This window comes from Gigantopelta aegis, chromosome 4, assembly GCF_016097555.1.
Source record: "Gigantopelta aegis isolate Gae_Host chromosome 4, Gae_host_genome, whole genome shotgun sequence".
NCBI lineage: Eukaryota > Metazoa > Mollusca > Gastropoda > Neomphalida > Peltospiridae > Gigantopelta > Gigantopelta aegis.
Window position 1 is genome coordinate 117,563,036 of NC_054702.1, and position 14,663 is coordinate 117,577,698.

At 38.6% G+C, this 14,663-nt stretch overlaps 1 protein-coding gene across 3 annotated transcripts in view; it reads right to left on the reverse strand.

Annotated features, from left to right (window-relative positions):
* The window catches only part of LOC121371895 (recQ-mediated genome instability protein 1-like), a 65,576-nt gene that overhangs the window by 49,748 nt on the left and 1,165 nt on the right, over positions 1 to 14,663 (reverse strand). For all 3 annotated transcript variants that reach the window (XM_041498120.1, XM_041498121.1, XM_041498122.1), the window contains exons 2-4: positions 9,223 to 9,347; positions 5,943 to 6,089; positions 4,252 to 4,362 (exon numbers count right to left, since the gene is read on the reverse strand). In XM_041498120.1, the coding sequence (XP_041354054.1) occupies positions 4,252 to 4,362; positions 5,943 to 6,089; positions 9,223 to 9,327 (363 nt within the window). In that variant the 5' untranslated portion in view covers positions 9,328 to 9,347. The remainder of the gene's footprint in view (positions 1 to 4,251; positions 4,363 to 5,942; positions 6,090 to 9,222; positions 9,348 to 14,663) is intronic.

Below are 14,663 nucleotides of genomic sequence, written 5' to 3' on the forward strand. Positions count from 1 at the left end.
CATCATCCATTCGATGCGCTTGATGAATGCCTCTTGAAGGTCAGATAGCTTCCGCATGGTCAGTGTTTTCTTCATGTGCTGAAGAACTGCCATGGCATCGACAATCAGTACTCTGTACGGAATAGGCGCTTGATCCAGTGCAGGTGCAGCTTGTACAGACTGAGCTTTCACTCCTTCAATGGCATGCATCTGGCTGGCCTTGTCTGTAGAGATGTACAGAGACCCATCAATGGCACACAGAGAGCGTGGCACCACTGACATCTCATACAACCCAATCATCTCCTCTAATTTTGGCACCAGGTCGGGTCTGCTGCTTCCTTGGATGCTCAGACATCGACCTAACAGCTCACATTACTTTCGCAGCTTGATGACTATCACCCAGGTGGACTTTCGTTTTCGCCATCCAGTTCGAGAACGTCTTCAGTTTGAGTTTTTTCATAGGATCCCATACTGAGAGCACTGACGTCGGCAACAATCTGTCATGAATGAAGTGTTCAAATCGCTGATGTTCCTTCTCTGTAAAATGCAGAATGTCGTCCTTCGCATCTGCTGGTATAAGAGCTGATGAAACTAAGTTCTTCAAAGGAGACTTAACTTTGAAAGGATTCCCAGCACAGTGCAACTCGATGGAGTGATGGAACTTCAGTGCATTGGCTCTTAATCTTACTGCTACACTACCTGAGAGCTGGTAGTGTTAACTTCGCTTTGAAGATTTGGAGGCTTGAGGGAAGCTGTGTAGGTAATTCTTCACTATACGTGCGAGATGGGGTGTCCAAAGCAGCTTCGTCTTGACTTAATCCAACCATGCCACTATGGCACTTCAACCCCATAATCTCTTGCTCGAGGGTCTGATCGGTATATAGGTGAGTGAAAGGAACTTCTGATTTTGCCACAACGAAATCTCCTGACTACAGTGCTTCCCAGGTAGCTGGATCATCTCATTCGAGTGCGTTCATTTGTGCGAGGTGGACTGGCATCAGGCGAGCGTAGTTGAGGAGGTCGTGGGCGAAGAAATACTTGATCAGGTAATGCACCCAAGTACTCTTCCCAGTCACCCGAGCGGCAGGCAATGATAATATTCAAGAGGCTTTCCACCTGTTCGACGTACTGCAATAGAAATTGGGCGAGCTCGTCTTCCGTGCACCCCCCTCTGCAAGTGCTATATTGGTGAATGTGCATATGTGTTCAAGGACGATTTCCACGAGGAGGACATGGATGAGTAATCCATCCAGCAATCTGTAGCTCTATCCAGTGACTTAGACAATACATCTAGTTATATTATTATCTAGCTATGTTATTATTATTTTTATTATTTACATTTTCTGTCCCTGTAATTATTATATTATTTTTATTATTTACATTTTGTGTCCCTGGTGTATTATCATGCACTGTAATGATGATTATGATACATTTGTGCTATTTGAATTAATTTTCATTATGCTTTATTGTAGACTCCATGAGGTATTATTATGTTGCCAATTTTGTTTGTGGTGTTGATAAATTTGTGTGCAATTTTGAATATTAGTTTTTACTTATATTGAAATTAAGCATGCATACACTTTTACGCAACTTAAAATGTCAAATAAATTCACAGAACAGTACAAATAAGCATCATGCTTAAGCTTATGTACCCTTATTATGGCTATCTATTAACAGGATAGTCTGATCGCAAAAAGGAATGCACCAATCGGTTTCTCGTGCCTGAAAACGAGGTACTACATGTATAGGTTTATCGCTACCGTGATAACGACCTTGATTTCGCTGATGTCCTAAACCGGAAGTCAGTGATGGGCACTTCCGGTAGCTTTGAAATTATGATAAACAGGCTCAGCATCAGCTAGAACCCCTAAAACAACACTAAGATCACAAAAATCGGTTCATTATTGGTAGAGATAGAAATTAAGTAAGTCACTGGGGGGTCCCGGAATGGAAAGGGCTGATTTTATGTTTCCTACCGGTTCATGCTTTGTGAATATAAGGTCATTGCATGTCCCAAACACATTCCCACGGTTACATTCGATAAAACGCAGCTACTGTACAATAAAGTTCAAAAATGTGAATATTCGCAAAAACGCAGCCACGTGCAAACCATGTCACCACTGCACGTGCGTTGTCTGCACGTGCAACATGAACACCGACAGTATAAAAGTGCAGGGTGTTCGCTTGCCTGGCCTCTATATCTGGCCGACAGTTGACAATCCAGGACATGCCACGTCTCAGTGAACCGCAGAGAAACAATGCCATCGGCCGACTAGATGCAGGCGAATCCAGAACGGCCGTTGCCAGGGCATTCCATGTGTCCCCAAGCACCATCTCCAGACTGTGGGACCGTTACCAGCAACATGGATCAACACGTGACCTCCCTAGATCCGGTCGACCACGGGTCACTACCCCCGGGCAGGACCGCTACATCCGGGTACACCACCTTCGGGAACGATTGACTACTGCCACCTCCACAGCCGCAGCAATACCAGGTTTGCGCAGGATATCCGACCAGACCGTACGGAACCGCCTACGTGAGGTAAGAATTCGTGCCAGACGTCCAGTTCGAGGTGTCATCTTAACACCACAACACCGTCGACTCCGACTGCAGTGGTGCCAGATTCATCGACAATGGCCTCAACTGCGATGGAGACAGGTGTGGTTCAGTGACGAGTCCCGATTTCTGCTCCGACGTCATGATGGAAGATGTCGCGTGTATAGGCGTCGTGGTGAACGTTATGCGGCAAACTGCGTGCAGGAAGTGGACAGATTCGGCGGGGGTAGTGTCATGGTGTGGGCAGCCATCTCACACACTGGCAGAACTGACCTGGTCCACGTGCAGGGCAACCTGAATGCACAGGGCTACATTGACCAGATCCTCCGGCCACACATCGTTCCAGTTATGGCCAACGCCAACGCAGTGTTCCAACATGACAACGCCAGGCCTCACAACGGGCTTTCCTACAGAACAACAACATTAATGTCCTTCCTTGGCCATCGATATCACCGGATTTGAACCCAATTGAGAATCTATGGGACGAGTTGGACCGACGCCTCCGACAGCGACAACCACAGCCCCAGACCCTGCCCGAGCTGGCAGCAGCCTTGCAGGCCGAGTGGGCCACCATCCCCCGGGACGTCATCCGTACTCTGGTTGCTTCAATGGGCAGGCGGTGCCAGGCAGTTGTCAACACACGCGGAGGCCACACCCGGTATTGACTCCAGATGACCTTGACCTTGGTGGTGTGTCCTATCACTTACTCACAATGGACTAGAGTGAATTGTGAACAATCCTGCAACATTTGGTAATTATCGGACTCACCATTCAATAATTAAATCAATTCTCCAAATGTTACGACAATGTGGTTTTGCGTTTCTTCTTTTGAAGAGTATATAAGTATAATAATGGAGTTAGTGTTAATATCTTACTGCAGGTTGGGTGGTGTGATATAAGTATAATAATGAAGTTAGTGTTAAGATCTTACTGCAGGTTGGGTGGTGTGTTCCCCTGATACCATAGAGTTAATATCTTACTGCAGGTTAGGTGGTGTGTTCCCCTGATACCATGGAGTTAATATCTTACTGCAGGTTAGGTGGTGTGTTCCCCTGATACCATGGAGTTAATATCTTACTGCAGGTTAGGTGGTGTGTTCCCCTGATACCATGGAGTTAATATCTTACTGCAGGTTAGGTGGTGTGTTCCCCTGATACCATGGAGTTAAGATCTTACTGCAGGTTAGGTGGTGTGTTCCCCTGATACCATAGAGTTAATATCTTACTGCAGGTTAGGTGGTGTGTTCCCCTGATACCATAGAGTTAATATCTTACTGCAGGTTAGGTGGTGTGTTCCCCTGATACCATAGAGTTAAGATCTTACTGCAGGTTAGGTGGTGTGTTCCCCTGATACCATAGAGTTAATATCTTACTGCAGGTTAGGTGGTGTGTTCCCCTGATACCATATAGTTAATATCTTACTGCAGGTTAGGTGGTGTGTTCCCCTGATACCATAGAGTTAAGATCTTACTGCAGGTTGAGTGGTGAGTTCCCCTGATACCATGGAGTTAAGATCTTACTGCAGGATGGGTGGTGAATTTCCCTGATACCACAGAGTTAAGATCTTACTGCATGTTGGGTAGTGTGTTCTCTTGATACCATAGAGTTAAGACCTCACTGCAGGTTGGGTAGTGTGTTCCCCTGATACCATAGAGTTAAGACCTCACTGCAGGTTGGGTTGGGTGTTCCCCGAATACCATAGAGTTAAGATCTTACTGCAGGTTGGGTAGTGTGTTCCCCGGATACCATAGAGTTGGCATTCTCCGTTCCACGTTCTTTCTGCAGCTGACCATAATAAGGAATTCCAACATCAACACATGAATTCACCTTTAAAACAATCAAAGTAAAGTTTAAATGTACAATTATTTACCTGATTAATATATAAATCTTTCAATACTTAGAGATCCCAAGATCCCACTTGGTTACCGTATTTGACCGGAAATAAGCCCAGGGGGCCAAGACAACTCATTGTGAGCTTGGCATGGGGTGGGCTTATTCCCAGACAAGGGGCCAGTTTTGTTGAAATTTTTTTTAATAATTATAATTAAAATAAATAACAATATTTAAATGAACTAGGAAAAAAACAAAAAACGTTCAGTAGCACATCTATTAATTAGTGTTCCATTTGTTATTAATAAATAATAATTGTTTATTAATTAAATTGGGTTTTTTTTTATTTAGTATCTAATTATCAGAAACACACCTTCTATGTTACAATTACTTACCAGTGCTGTTTTTAATTACATCCAAAATTTAATACTGAGAAGACTTAAAACAACAGCAATTAACAACAAACTCAATAGCCTATACACACGTTTCTGACATGGGCAGGTAGCTTACACTGCAAAGAATTGTCAATCTAAGGTCATTGTTCTTAGCCAATCAGAATACGGTATTTGCTTAATTAGCATTAACTGCGGACCCAGTGTGGTGGTAAAAATAGACACTGGTTTTTAGTTCATACTTGGCTTGGATACTTCAGAGAAATACTGCAGGCATGAAATTGAAAACAATGTTACACACTGTTATTGTTAGACTGCTAAATCTCACTGGTGGTAAAATATTGTGTTACATTTGTGTTTAATTATCTGCAGGAGGTATGACCTTTTAAATGAACTTTGAGCAAACTTGCAATTTCATGTTATTTATAAGGTGACGAAGTTGGGGGTGGGCTTATTTACGAATGAGGGCCTAATTTCTTAAATGCTATCAAAACGGAGGTGGGCTTATTCAAAGACATGGGCTTATTTCCGGTCAAATACGGTAATACCTGGACAAGGGTGTTCATTGTCTTTGAGAAATCAGGCAGATACATCTACTGAGCTCAGTGAGTTCAATAATTTTAAGTTTAAATAGTAAGAGGTGGTGGTGGCAGCAGTAGCCACATAAATTGTCACCTGCTCTCTACTAATGAACACCCTTGATGTGGCCCTGGAAAATAGTCAGCTTTATGGTGAACACAATCTTTTGCAATTGAGTGAAAATTACCCAATCATAATCCAAACTGCCACAACCAATCCAAAACTTGGGCTTTTTTTGTGGTGGTGGTTTCCTCAAGTTTCAAAGACTGTATGTAATATTGTTATATAAAACAAAGTAAACATGTAGCCCTGATAGATCGTTCTTATCATCTGTAATTAGGTGGTAAAATGGGTATGATGCCATACCTAAACAAATTTGCAGATTTTTTATTTTTTAAGTTAACCTTTTGACAAATTAATAACTCTTATCATTATTGTATGATTTTCTTAACCCTACCCTAAACCTAACCCATTTTCCTTCTGGGGAAGGCCCCCTATAGCCCCCGTTGACTGTGGTTGCATTCAATTCCATAGGAACATACCCAAAAATTTCTTTCTGACAGCAACACTGGTACTGCTTTCACAAAATACACAAAATGGTGTCACCTGTAAGGCATAATTTCCTGAAAGCTGTAACTTCGTGGCTGTTGCTACGTCCAGTGGAAGACAGGAGGTGCTCAACTCTCGCAGGTCTGTCATAAGCCACTGCTCGTACACCATAGTGTTCAGCTTATCTGTTCGTAACGGAAGACCCTGTCAGTAACAAAATTAGCATACATTATGTAAACTGAATATATTATACCAATGTATATAGACAAATACATAACGTTAATCCGGTCAGATTTGCAGATTTGATTGACAGTGTTAACAACACAAGAGTAGATTATCAGTACCATCTAGTTTCAAGTTAATACTGTTTAGTTTCTATGGTCATGTGTAATCCTCACCCAAATGACGTCATGCATTCATTGGACACCATTATTAGCAGTTGTAAATCTTCATGCATTCATTGGACACCATTATTAGCAGTTGTAAATCTTCACGCATACCAGCGTATGATAATCCTATAGTGGTTGTAAATCTTCACGCATACCAGTGTATGATAATTCTGTAGTGGTTGTAAATCTTCACACATACCAGTGTATGATAATCCTGTAGCATTTGTAAATCTTCATGCATACCTGCATATGATAATCCTATAGTGGTTGTAAATCTTCACGCATACCTGCATATGATAATCCTGTAGCATTTGTAAATCTTCACGCATACCTGCATATGATAATCCTGTAGCATTTGTAAATCTTCACGCATACCTGCATATGATAATCCTATAGTGGTTGTAAATCTTCACGCATACCTGCATATGATAATCCTATAGCATTTGTAAATCTTCACGGATACCTGCATATGATAATCATGTAGCATTTGTAAATCTTCACGGATACCTGCATATGATAATCCTGTAGCATTTGTAAATCTTCACGCATACCTGCATATGATAATCCTGTAGCGGTTGTAAATCTTCACGCATACCTGCATATGATAATCCTATAGTGGTTGTAAATCTTCAGGCATACCTGCATATGATAATCCTATAGTGGTTGTAAATCTTCAGGCATACCTGCATATGATAATCCTGTAGCATTTGTAAATCTTCAGGCATACCTGCATATGATAATCCTATAGCATTTGTAAATCTTCAGGCATACCTGCATATGATAATCCTGTAGCGGTTGTAAATCTTCATGCATACCTAAATATGATAATCCTGTAGCGGTTGTAAATCTTCACGCATACCTGTATATGATAATCCTATAGCATTTGTAAATCTTCACGCATACCTGCATATGATAATCCTATAGTGGTTGTAAATCTTCAGGCATACCTGCATATGATAATCCTATAGTGGTTGTAAATCTTCACGCATACCTGCATATGATAATCCTGTAGCGGTTGTAAATCTTCATGCATACCTGCATATGATAATCCTGCAGCGGTTGTAAATCTTCACGCATACCTGCATATGATAATCCTGTAGCGGTTGTAAATCTTCACGCATACCTGCATATGATAATCCTATAGCATTTGTAAATCTTCACGCATACCTGCATATGATAATCCTATAGTGGTTGTAAATCTTCAGGCATACCTGCATATGATAATCCTATAGTGGTTGTAAATCTTCACGCATACCTGCATATGATAATCCTGTAGCGGTTGTAAATCTTCATGCATACCTGCACATGATAATCCTGCAGCGGTTGTAAATCTTCACGCATACCTGCATATGATAATCCTGTAGCGGTTGTAAATCTTCACGCATACCTGCATATGATAATCCTATAGCATTTGTAAATCTTCACGCATACCTGCATATGATAATCCTATAGTGGTTGTAATCCTATAGTGGTTGTAAATCTTCAGGCATACCTGCATATGATAATCCTATAGCATTTATAAATCTTCACGCATACCTGCATATGATAATCCTATAGTGGTTGTAAATCTTCAGGCATACCTGCATATGATAATCCTATAGTGGTTGTAAATCTTCAGGCATACCTGCATATGATAATCCTGTAGCATTTGTAAATCTTCAGGCATACCTGCATATGATAATCCTATAGCATTTGTAAATCTTCAGGCATACCTGCATATGATAATCCTGTAGCGGTTGTAAATCATCATGCATACCTAAATATGATAATCCTGTAGCGGTTGTAAATCTTCACGCATACCTGCATATGATAATCCTATAGCATTTGTAAATCTTCACGCATACCTGCATATGATAATCCTATAGTGGTTGTAATCCTATAGTGGTTGTAAATCTTCAGGCATACCTGCATATGATAATCCTATAGCATTTATAAATCTTCACGCATACCTGCATATGATAATCCTATAGTGGTTGTAAATCTTCAGGCATACCTGCATATGATAATCCTATAGCATTTGTAAATCTTCACGCATACCTGCATATGATAATCCTATAGTGGTTGTAAATCTTCACGCATACCTGCATATGATAATCAAGTAGCATTTGTAAATCTTCAGGCATACCTGCATATGATAATCCTATAGTGGTTGTAAATCTTCACGCATACCTGCATATGATAATCATGTAGCGGTTGTAAATCTTCATGCATACCTGCATATGATAACCCTATAGCTGTTATAAATCTTCACGCATACCTGCATATGATAATCCTGTAGCAGTTGTAAATCTTCATGCATACCTGCATATGATAATCCTATAGCAGTTGTAAATCTTCATGCATACCTGCATATGATAATCCTGTAGCTGTTGTAAATCTTCACGCATACCTGCATATGATAATCCTGTAGCGGTTGTAAATCTTCATGCATACCTGCGTATGATAATCCTATAGCGGTTGTAAATCTTCAGGCATACTTGCATATGATAATCCTATAGCTGTTGTAAATCTTCATGCATACCTGCATATGATAATCCTGTAGCTGTTGTAAATCTTCATGCATACCTGCATATGATAATCCTATAGCGGTTGTAAATCGTCACGCATACCTGCATATGATAATCCTGTAGCTGTTGTAAATCTTCATGCATACCTGCATATGATAACCCTATAGCTGTTGTAAATCTTCAAGCCCTGAATTATGACACTAATAAAACTTTTTCTTTTAAATAATAATTAAAAAAAATTAAAAATAAATTTGCGAAATACAAGTAAATCTAGAATGGTAAATACTGTATGTCACAGTTGACAAAATCTACCATTCAAAAAGAACCATGTTAAGTCCAGCATTGTTTAAACATTACACCTCTCCTTTGGGAAAAAATGTGAAAAACAAAAACAATGTTAAAAAAACCCTCCATAATGTGATCAAGGGTATTAATAGTAACCTGGTTTTGTTCTTGAATCCACTCCAGACATGCCTCAATCCAGTCATGTGGAACCTTAATCCACGACTTCTCCAGCCAAGCATGAACACTGTCCAACTGATTCATAATTTACACGTGTATGAGGTCTGTAAAAATATACAATAGTAACAAAATAAATAATCATATTGAAAGTTCAAAATAATAAAACAGAACTAATTATTTTGTTCACAATTACAAACTTTAAGGAATAAAAACCTGGAACATAAGTTATCATATATGAATAATGACCCTTGGCTATGACTTGTGTAATTGTGTTTTAAACAAAGAAAACAAAATAAAACAATTTGAGCCTACTTTGTATGGTTGTATGTTGCTTCTGTTCACAGTGCCACCAATTATAATTCTACACAGATTCTGTGGGAATTTTGAATCATTTTAAGTTATACTTTAAATTACATTTTAAAAAAAATACAAAATCCAATGTAAAAATCAACAGCATTTTGTTTTATTATAATCAGGCTTTTAAGCGTACAAGTTATATTTTCAGTATTCAGTTACCTATAAATATACATTATTTGATTGGCTATGCATATATTTGTTTGTAATCAACAATAAATAAAAGGGAAGGGTGTGAAAGTAAACATTTTTATTTTATTATTCAGTTAATTTTAAAGGGACAGACCCTAGTTTCAGAACATGAAAATGCACACTAAGTTTACTTAATCTATAAACCTGTAACACATTTGGATAAAGTTATATTGGAGTGAAACATGAGCCTGTGACTTTAAAATGGTGAAATACCCTCTAAAAATAGACTAAAACTCGACTCCATAACTGTTACTTCTCAGCTGCATGTGCATTTTTAAAAATATGAGAAATGCCTATTGTGATATTAAATCAACAGGATGACCGAAACCACTCTGAATGTACGGAAATGGATAATCTATTAAACAATAAAATCTAAGTAAAGTATGATTTCAGTTATCAAAAATGGCTCTAAAAGTCAAAACTATGCCTTAGTGTTTAAAAACTCTGGTAATTTTCCTTTAATTAATTAAAAGTAAAGTTTGTTTTATTTAACGACGCCACATTGATTTTTTTATCTTATCATTGGCTATTGGACGTCAAACATATGGTCATTCTGACACTGGTTTTTATCTTATCATCGGCTATTGGACGTCAAACATATGGTCATTCTGACACTGGTTTTTATCTTATCATCGGCTATTGGACGTCAAACATATGGTCATTCTGACACTGTTTTTTTTTTTAAAGGAAACCCGCTGTCGCCACATAGGCTACTCTTTTATGACAGGCAGCAAGGGATCTTTTATTTGCGCTTCCCACACAGGATTGCACAAACTATGGCCTTTGTTGAACCAGTTATGGATCACTGGTCAGTGCAAGTGGTTTACACCTACCCATTGAGCCTTGCAGAACACTCACTCAGGGTTTGGAGTTTGTATCTGGATTAAAAATCCCATGCCTCGACTGGGATCTGAACCCAGTACCTACCAGCCTGTAGACCGATGGCCTAACCATGATGCCACCGAGGCTGGGTTTAATTAATTATGTCATCAGTCTATTAGTACCATATTTGCCCATGTACTTGAATACTACCACACAATCCCACATATTTGTAATGTCATAAAGACTGATGGCTATTTCAGAGTTTGTATCACAACGAGCATGTTTGAAGCTGGATGTAAGCAGTTGATTGATTGATAAGTTTAAAGGAATGCTAAGTGCATATTCAACGATACATAATGCACATTACTGCTTAATATCAACAAGTATAATCGTATAGTTAATTAATAAAACTGTTAAATGTGATGACTATTATATATAACGGGCGCAGCCATTTTGTACCATCTCAGTGAGTACGCCCTCTGGCGAGCTGGTGGTTACGTAATACTTAACGCGTCACGTCAAGAATGAGCCTTAGAACTAGAGAAACACAATCTACCTGGTTTTTGCGGGATGATAAATAGTCATACATTGCAATGTTCTGTAATAATACACATCCCAGTAAGCCAACAGTAAGTATATCCAGCACTATATATATTATTTTTCAATACAAAATAAAATACCATTGTCAAAGTGGCTACACAACAAGTCGAAACAATTAACAATGTTTTTCCCATGCATTAACCTACGTTCTGAAATGATACACGGAGTGTTTTCTTAGTTAATTGGTCTATGCTGTTAGTTGCTTCTACCTGTGATTTCTGATTGGCAGGTGTGTATTTGATTGGTAACCAGACGAGCCAATTAATTGATGCTGTCTAGACACAAAAATACATACCGGTATTGTGGAATATTACCTGTCGCCCCTAAAATTGTAATGGACATGGTTTATTACTGCAAATAGTTCTGTAAAACTATTGATTAAGTAGACTTTTCCATCTACAACCACAGAACTGACCAATTACGTAGTCCCAAAGAAAAGAAAATTATCACTTGGGTATCGTGGGTTGTCGTTTTTGCTCCAACGTAGCATATCAATAGGCGTAATAGTGTACATTTTTCCTTTGGATTATTAAACAGAGAAAAATACTATAACCCCATTTTGTTCCGTTAATGCAACTTGAAATATATTTAGTTAAATAGTTTATTATATTATTACGTCATTTATGCTGTTTTACAAGTCAGGTTGATCAAAGAGAAGCGCCGTGTCGAAAATTACTGCTTTTGTTTACACTGTACATACAGGAGATGGTCAGGAGCTGACGTCACTTCGCCCCAAGCTATCCCACCGGACGTCACAAAAACAAAACAAAATGGCTGCCCCCAGTTAGCAGGAATACTTCATGGTTTTTTATTAACTCTAAAATTACGTGTTTTTCATTTGCTAAAGTGTCAGTATGTGTTGGTGGTCCGGGTATGCATCTTTCCAACACATAAGGTTCTTGTTGGAGTTGACCCTACCTTTAATTGGTCTTTTCTTTTCGTGGCCTGTACCTGTGGTTCTTGATTGGCAGGTGTATATTTAGATGGTCCCCCAGACACTGTGTCTAGACACACTAAAAAGACGTGCCTCTTTTATTAAGATCACAGGGTATTGTGTGATAACCTCAAATCGTAATGGACTTTACCAGCTTTATTACTGTAAGTAATTCTGTAAAACCCTTGATTAAGTAGACTTTCCCCATCTCAAATCATAAAACTGACCAATTACGTAGTCCCAGAGAATTTTTTTTTATCACTTGGGTATCGTGAGTGGTCGATTTTGCTCGAACGTATCCTACCAATAGGCCTAATAATATGCATTTTTTCTTTGGATTTTTCAAAAGAAAAAAATACTACAACTCCATTTCGTTATATTGATGCAAATTTAAATATATTTAGTTAAATAGTTTATTATACGATCAAGTCATTTATGTTGTTTTACAAGTCAGGTTGATGAAAGCGAAGCGCCTTGTCGTAAATTAGAGCATTTGTTTACACTGTGCATAATAGAAAAGTTGGACCTGAGCTGATGTCACTTCGCCCCAAGCTATACCACCGGACGTCACAAAAACGAAACAAAATGGCTGCCCCCAGTTAGCAGGAATAATCAAGTTTTTTTATTAATTCTAAAATTACGCGTTTTTCATTTGTTAAAGTGTCAGTATGTGTTGGTGGTCCGTGTATGCATCTTTCCAACATATACAGCTCTTGCTGGAGTTTAGTCTACCTTTAACCAAAGAGTGATGTTGTATGGATTCTCCAGAAAGCAATGATGAATACAGCATGCATGTACTCTATTAGGTTGCACTGTAGGAGACTAAGTTTAACCAAAGAGTGATGTTGTATGGATTCTCCAGAAAGCAATGATGAATACAGCATGCATGTACTCTATTAGGTTGCACTGTAGGAGACTAAGTTTAACCAAAGAGTGATGTTGTATGGATTCTCCAGAAAGCAATGATGAATACAGCATGCATGTACTCTATTAGGTTGCACTGTAGGAGACTAAGGGCCGATTTCTCGTCGCCGGTTTAAACCTGATTCGCGGTTTAAACTCGGTTCAAACTCGGCTCAATTAAAATTCTCATTTCTCGTTGCAAATCAAATTTGAATCTTGGATCAAAATCTTCTTGAACCAGGTTCAAGTTAAACCTCCAAATCGGGCGTTTAAGGCCTTGATCCATGGAAATATGGCGGACTCAGACGTTGACGATATGGAAATAATGCTAGAAAATAGGCGTATATTCAACATACCACATGGTTTTAGATTACAGTTTAACCCATTTGATGTATACAGTGACAAAGAATTTCTGCAGCGGTTCCGTTTTACCAAAGAAGGTGTGCATAACTTGGAAATTATCTTTCGTAATCAATTACAACGTATAAAGAGGGGCCATAACATTACACTTATGCAACAACTATTGGTCACGTTGAGGTTTCTTGTAACAGGATCATTTCAAATAGTATGTGCGGATTTAACTTCCATGAGTATAGCAAATGCAAACCGTGCTATCTGTCGCACCATTTTAGTCATTGCAGCATGACACAGGGAATACATTATCTGGAGACGAGATAGATGTTACGAAACAAAAAAAATTCAACAGCAGTGTGTATGTGTGTGTGGGGGGGTGATAAAATATTATTTTTGAAATTCAATACGAAACCATTCCTGTCATGTTATGCTTTAGAATACCTTTCCAAAGATCTATAACACATACGTTTAGCATCATTTTTTACCCCTCCCAAGGTCACATGTAGGTTTATAACAATTCGTAATTAGAAAATTGGTCATAAATGTTTTAACATCTTGTTATAAAGTGTTTTTTATTACTTGAATATGCTTTAATGAGTTACCAAAATGTTAGGGATTTTCTGTCCCACGACTGGTATAGACAAAGGCCATGATATGTGATGTCCTGTTTGTGGGAAAGTGCATATAAACATATCTTGCTACTAATGGAAAGTGTACCGACTTTCGTCTGAAAACATGTTAGAATTACCAAACGTTTGACATCCAACAGCCGAAGACTAATTAATCAGTGTGTTCTAGTGGTGTTGTTAAACAAAACATTTTTTTATATATGGACAATATTGAATATATAGATTGTCTGCAAGTTTGAAAGTCAGTATGTTTTCTAGAGTATCCAACTATAACTGCAGAATATGAATCAGTTCTCTTTTCTAACAAAGTCTTTAGAACAATATTATACATCTTTGCTGTTTTGATGCAAGACTCGGCGACTTTTTTCCAGCATCTTTTTAATTGTTTAGTTGTACGATTTCGGGTGCCTTGAATTGCATTGAATTTAGTGGTTATTGTCGTCCATGCACGTTCTATTTCCCCGTTACTTCTGCTGTTTGTTGGGTTTTTTTTTATCCTCGACAACATCCCTATGTTCACTAATAATAGAAATAAGTATTTCTCGTTCATATAAGGTATAATTGTTACTACGGGCTATCATTACTGGTAAAAAGAAACAAAACATGAACATATGAAGGGGTACATGAAACGT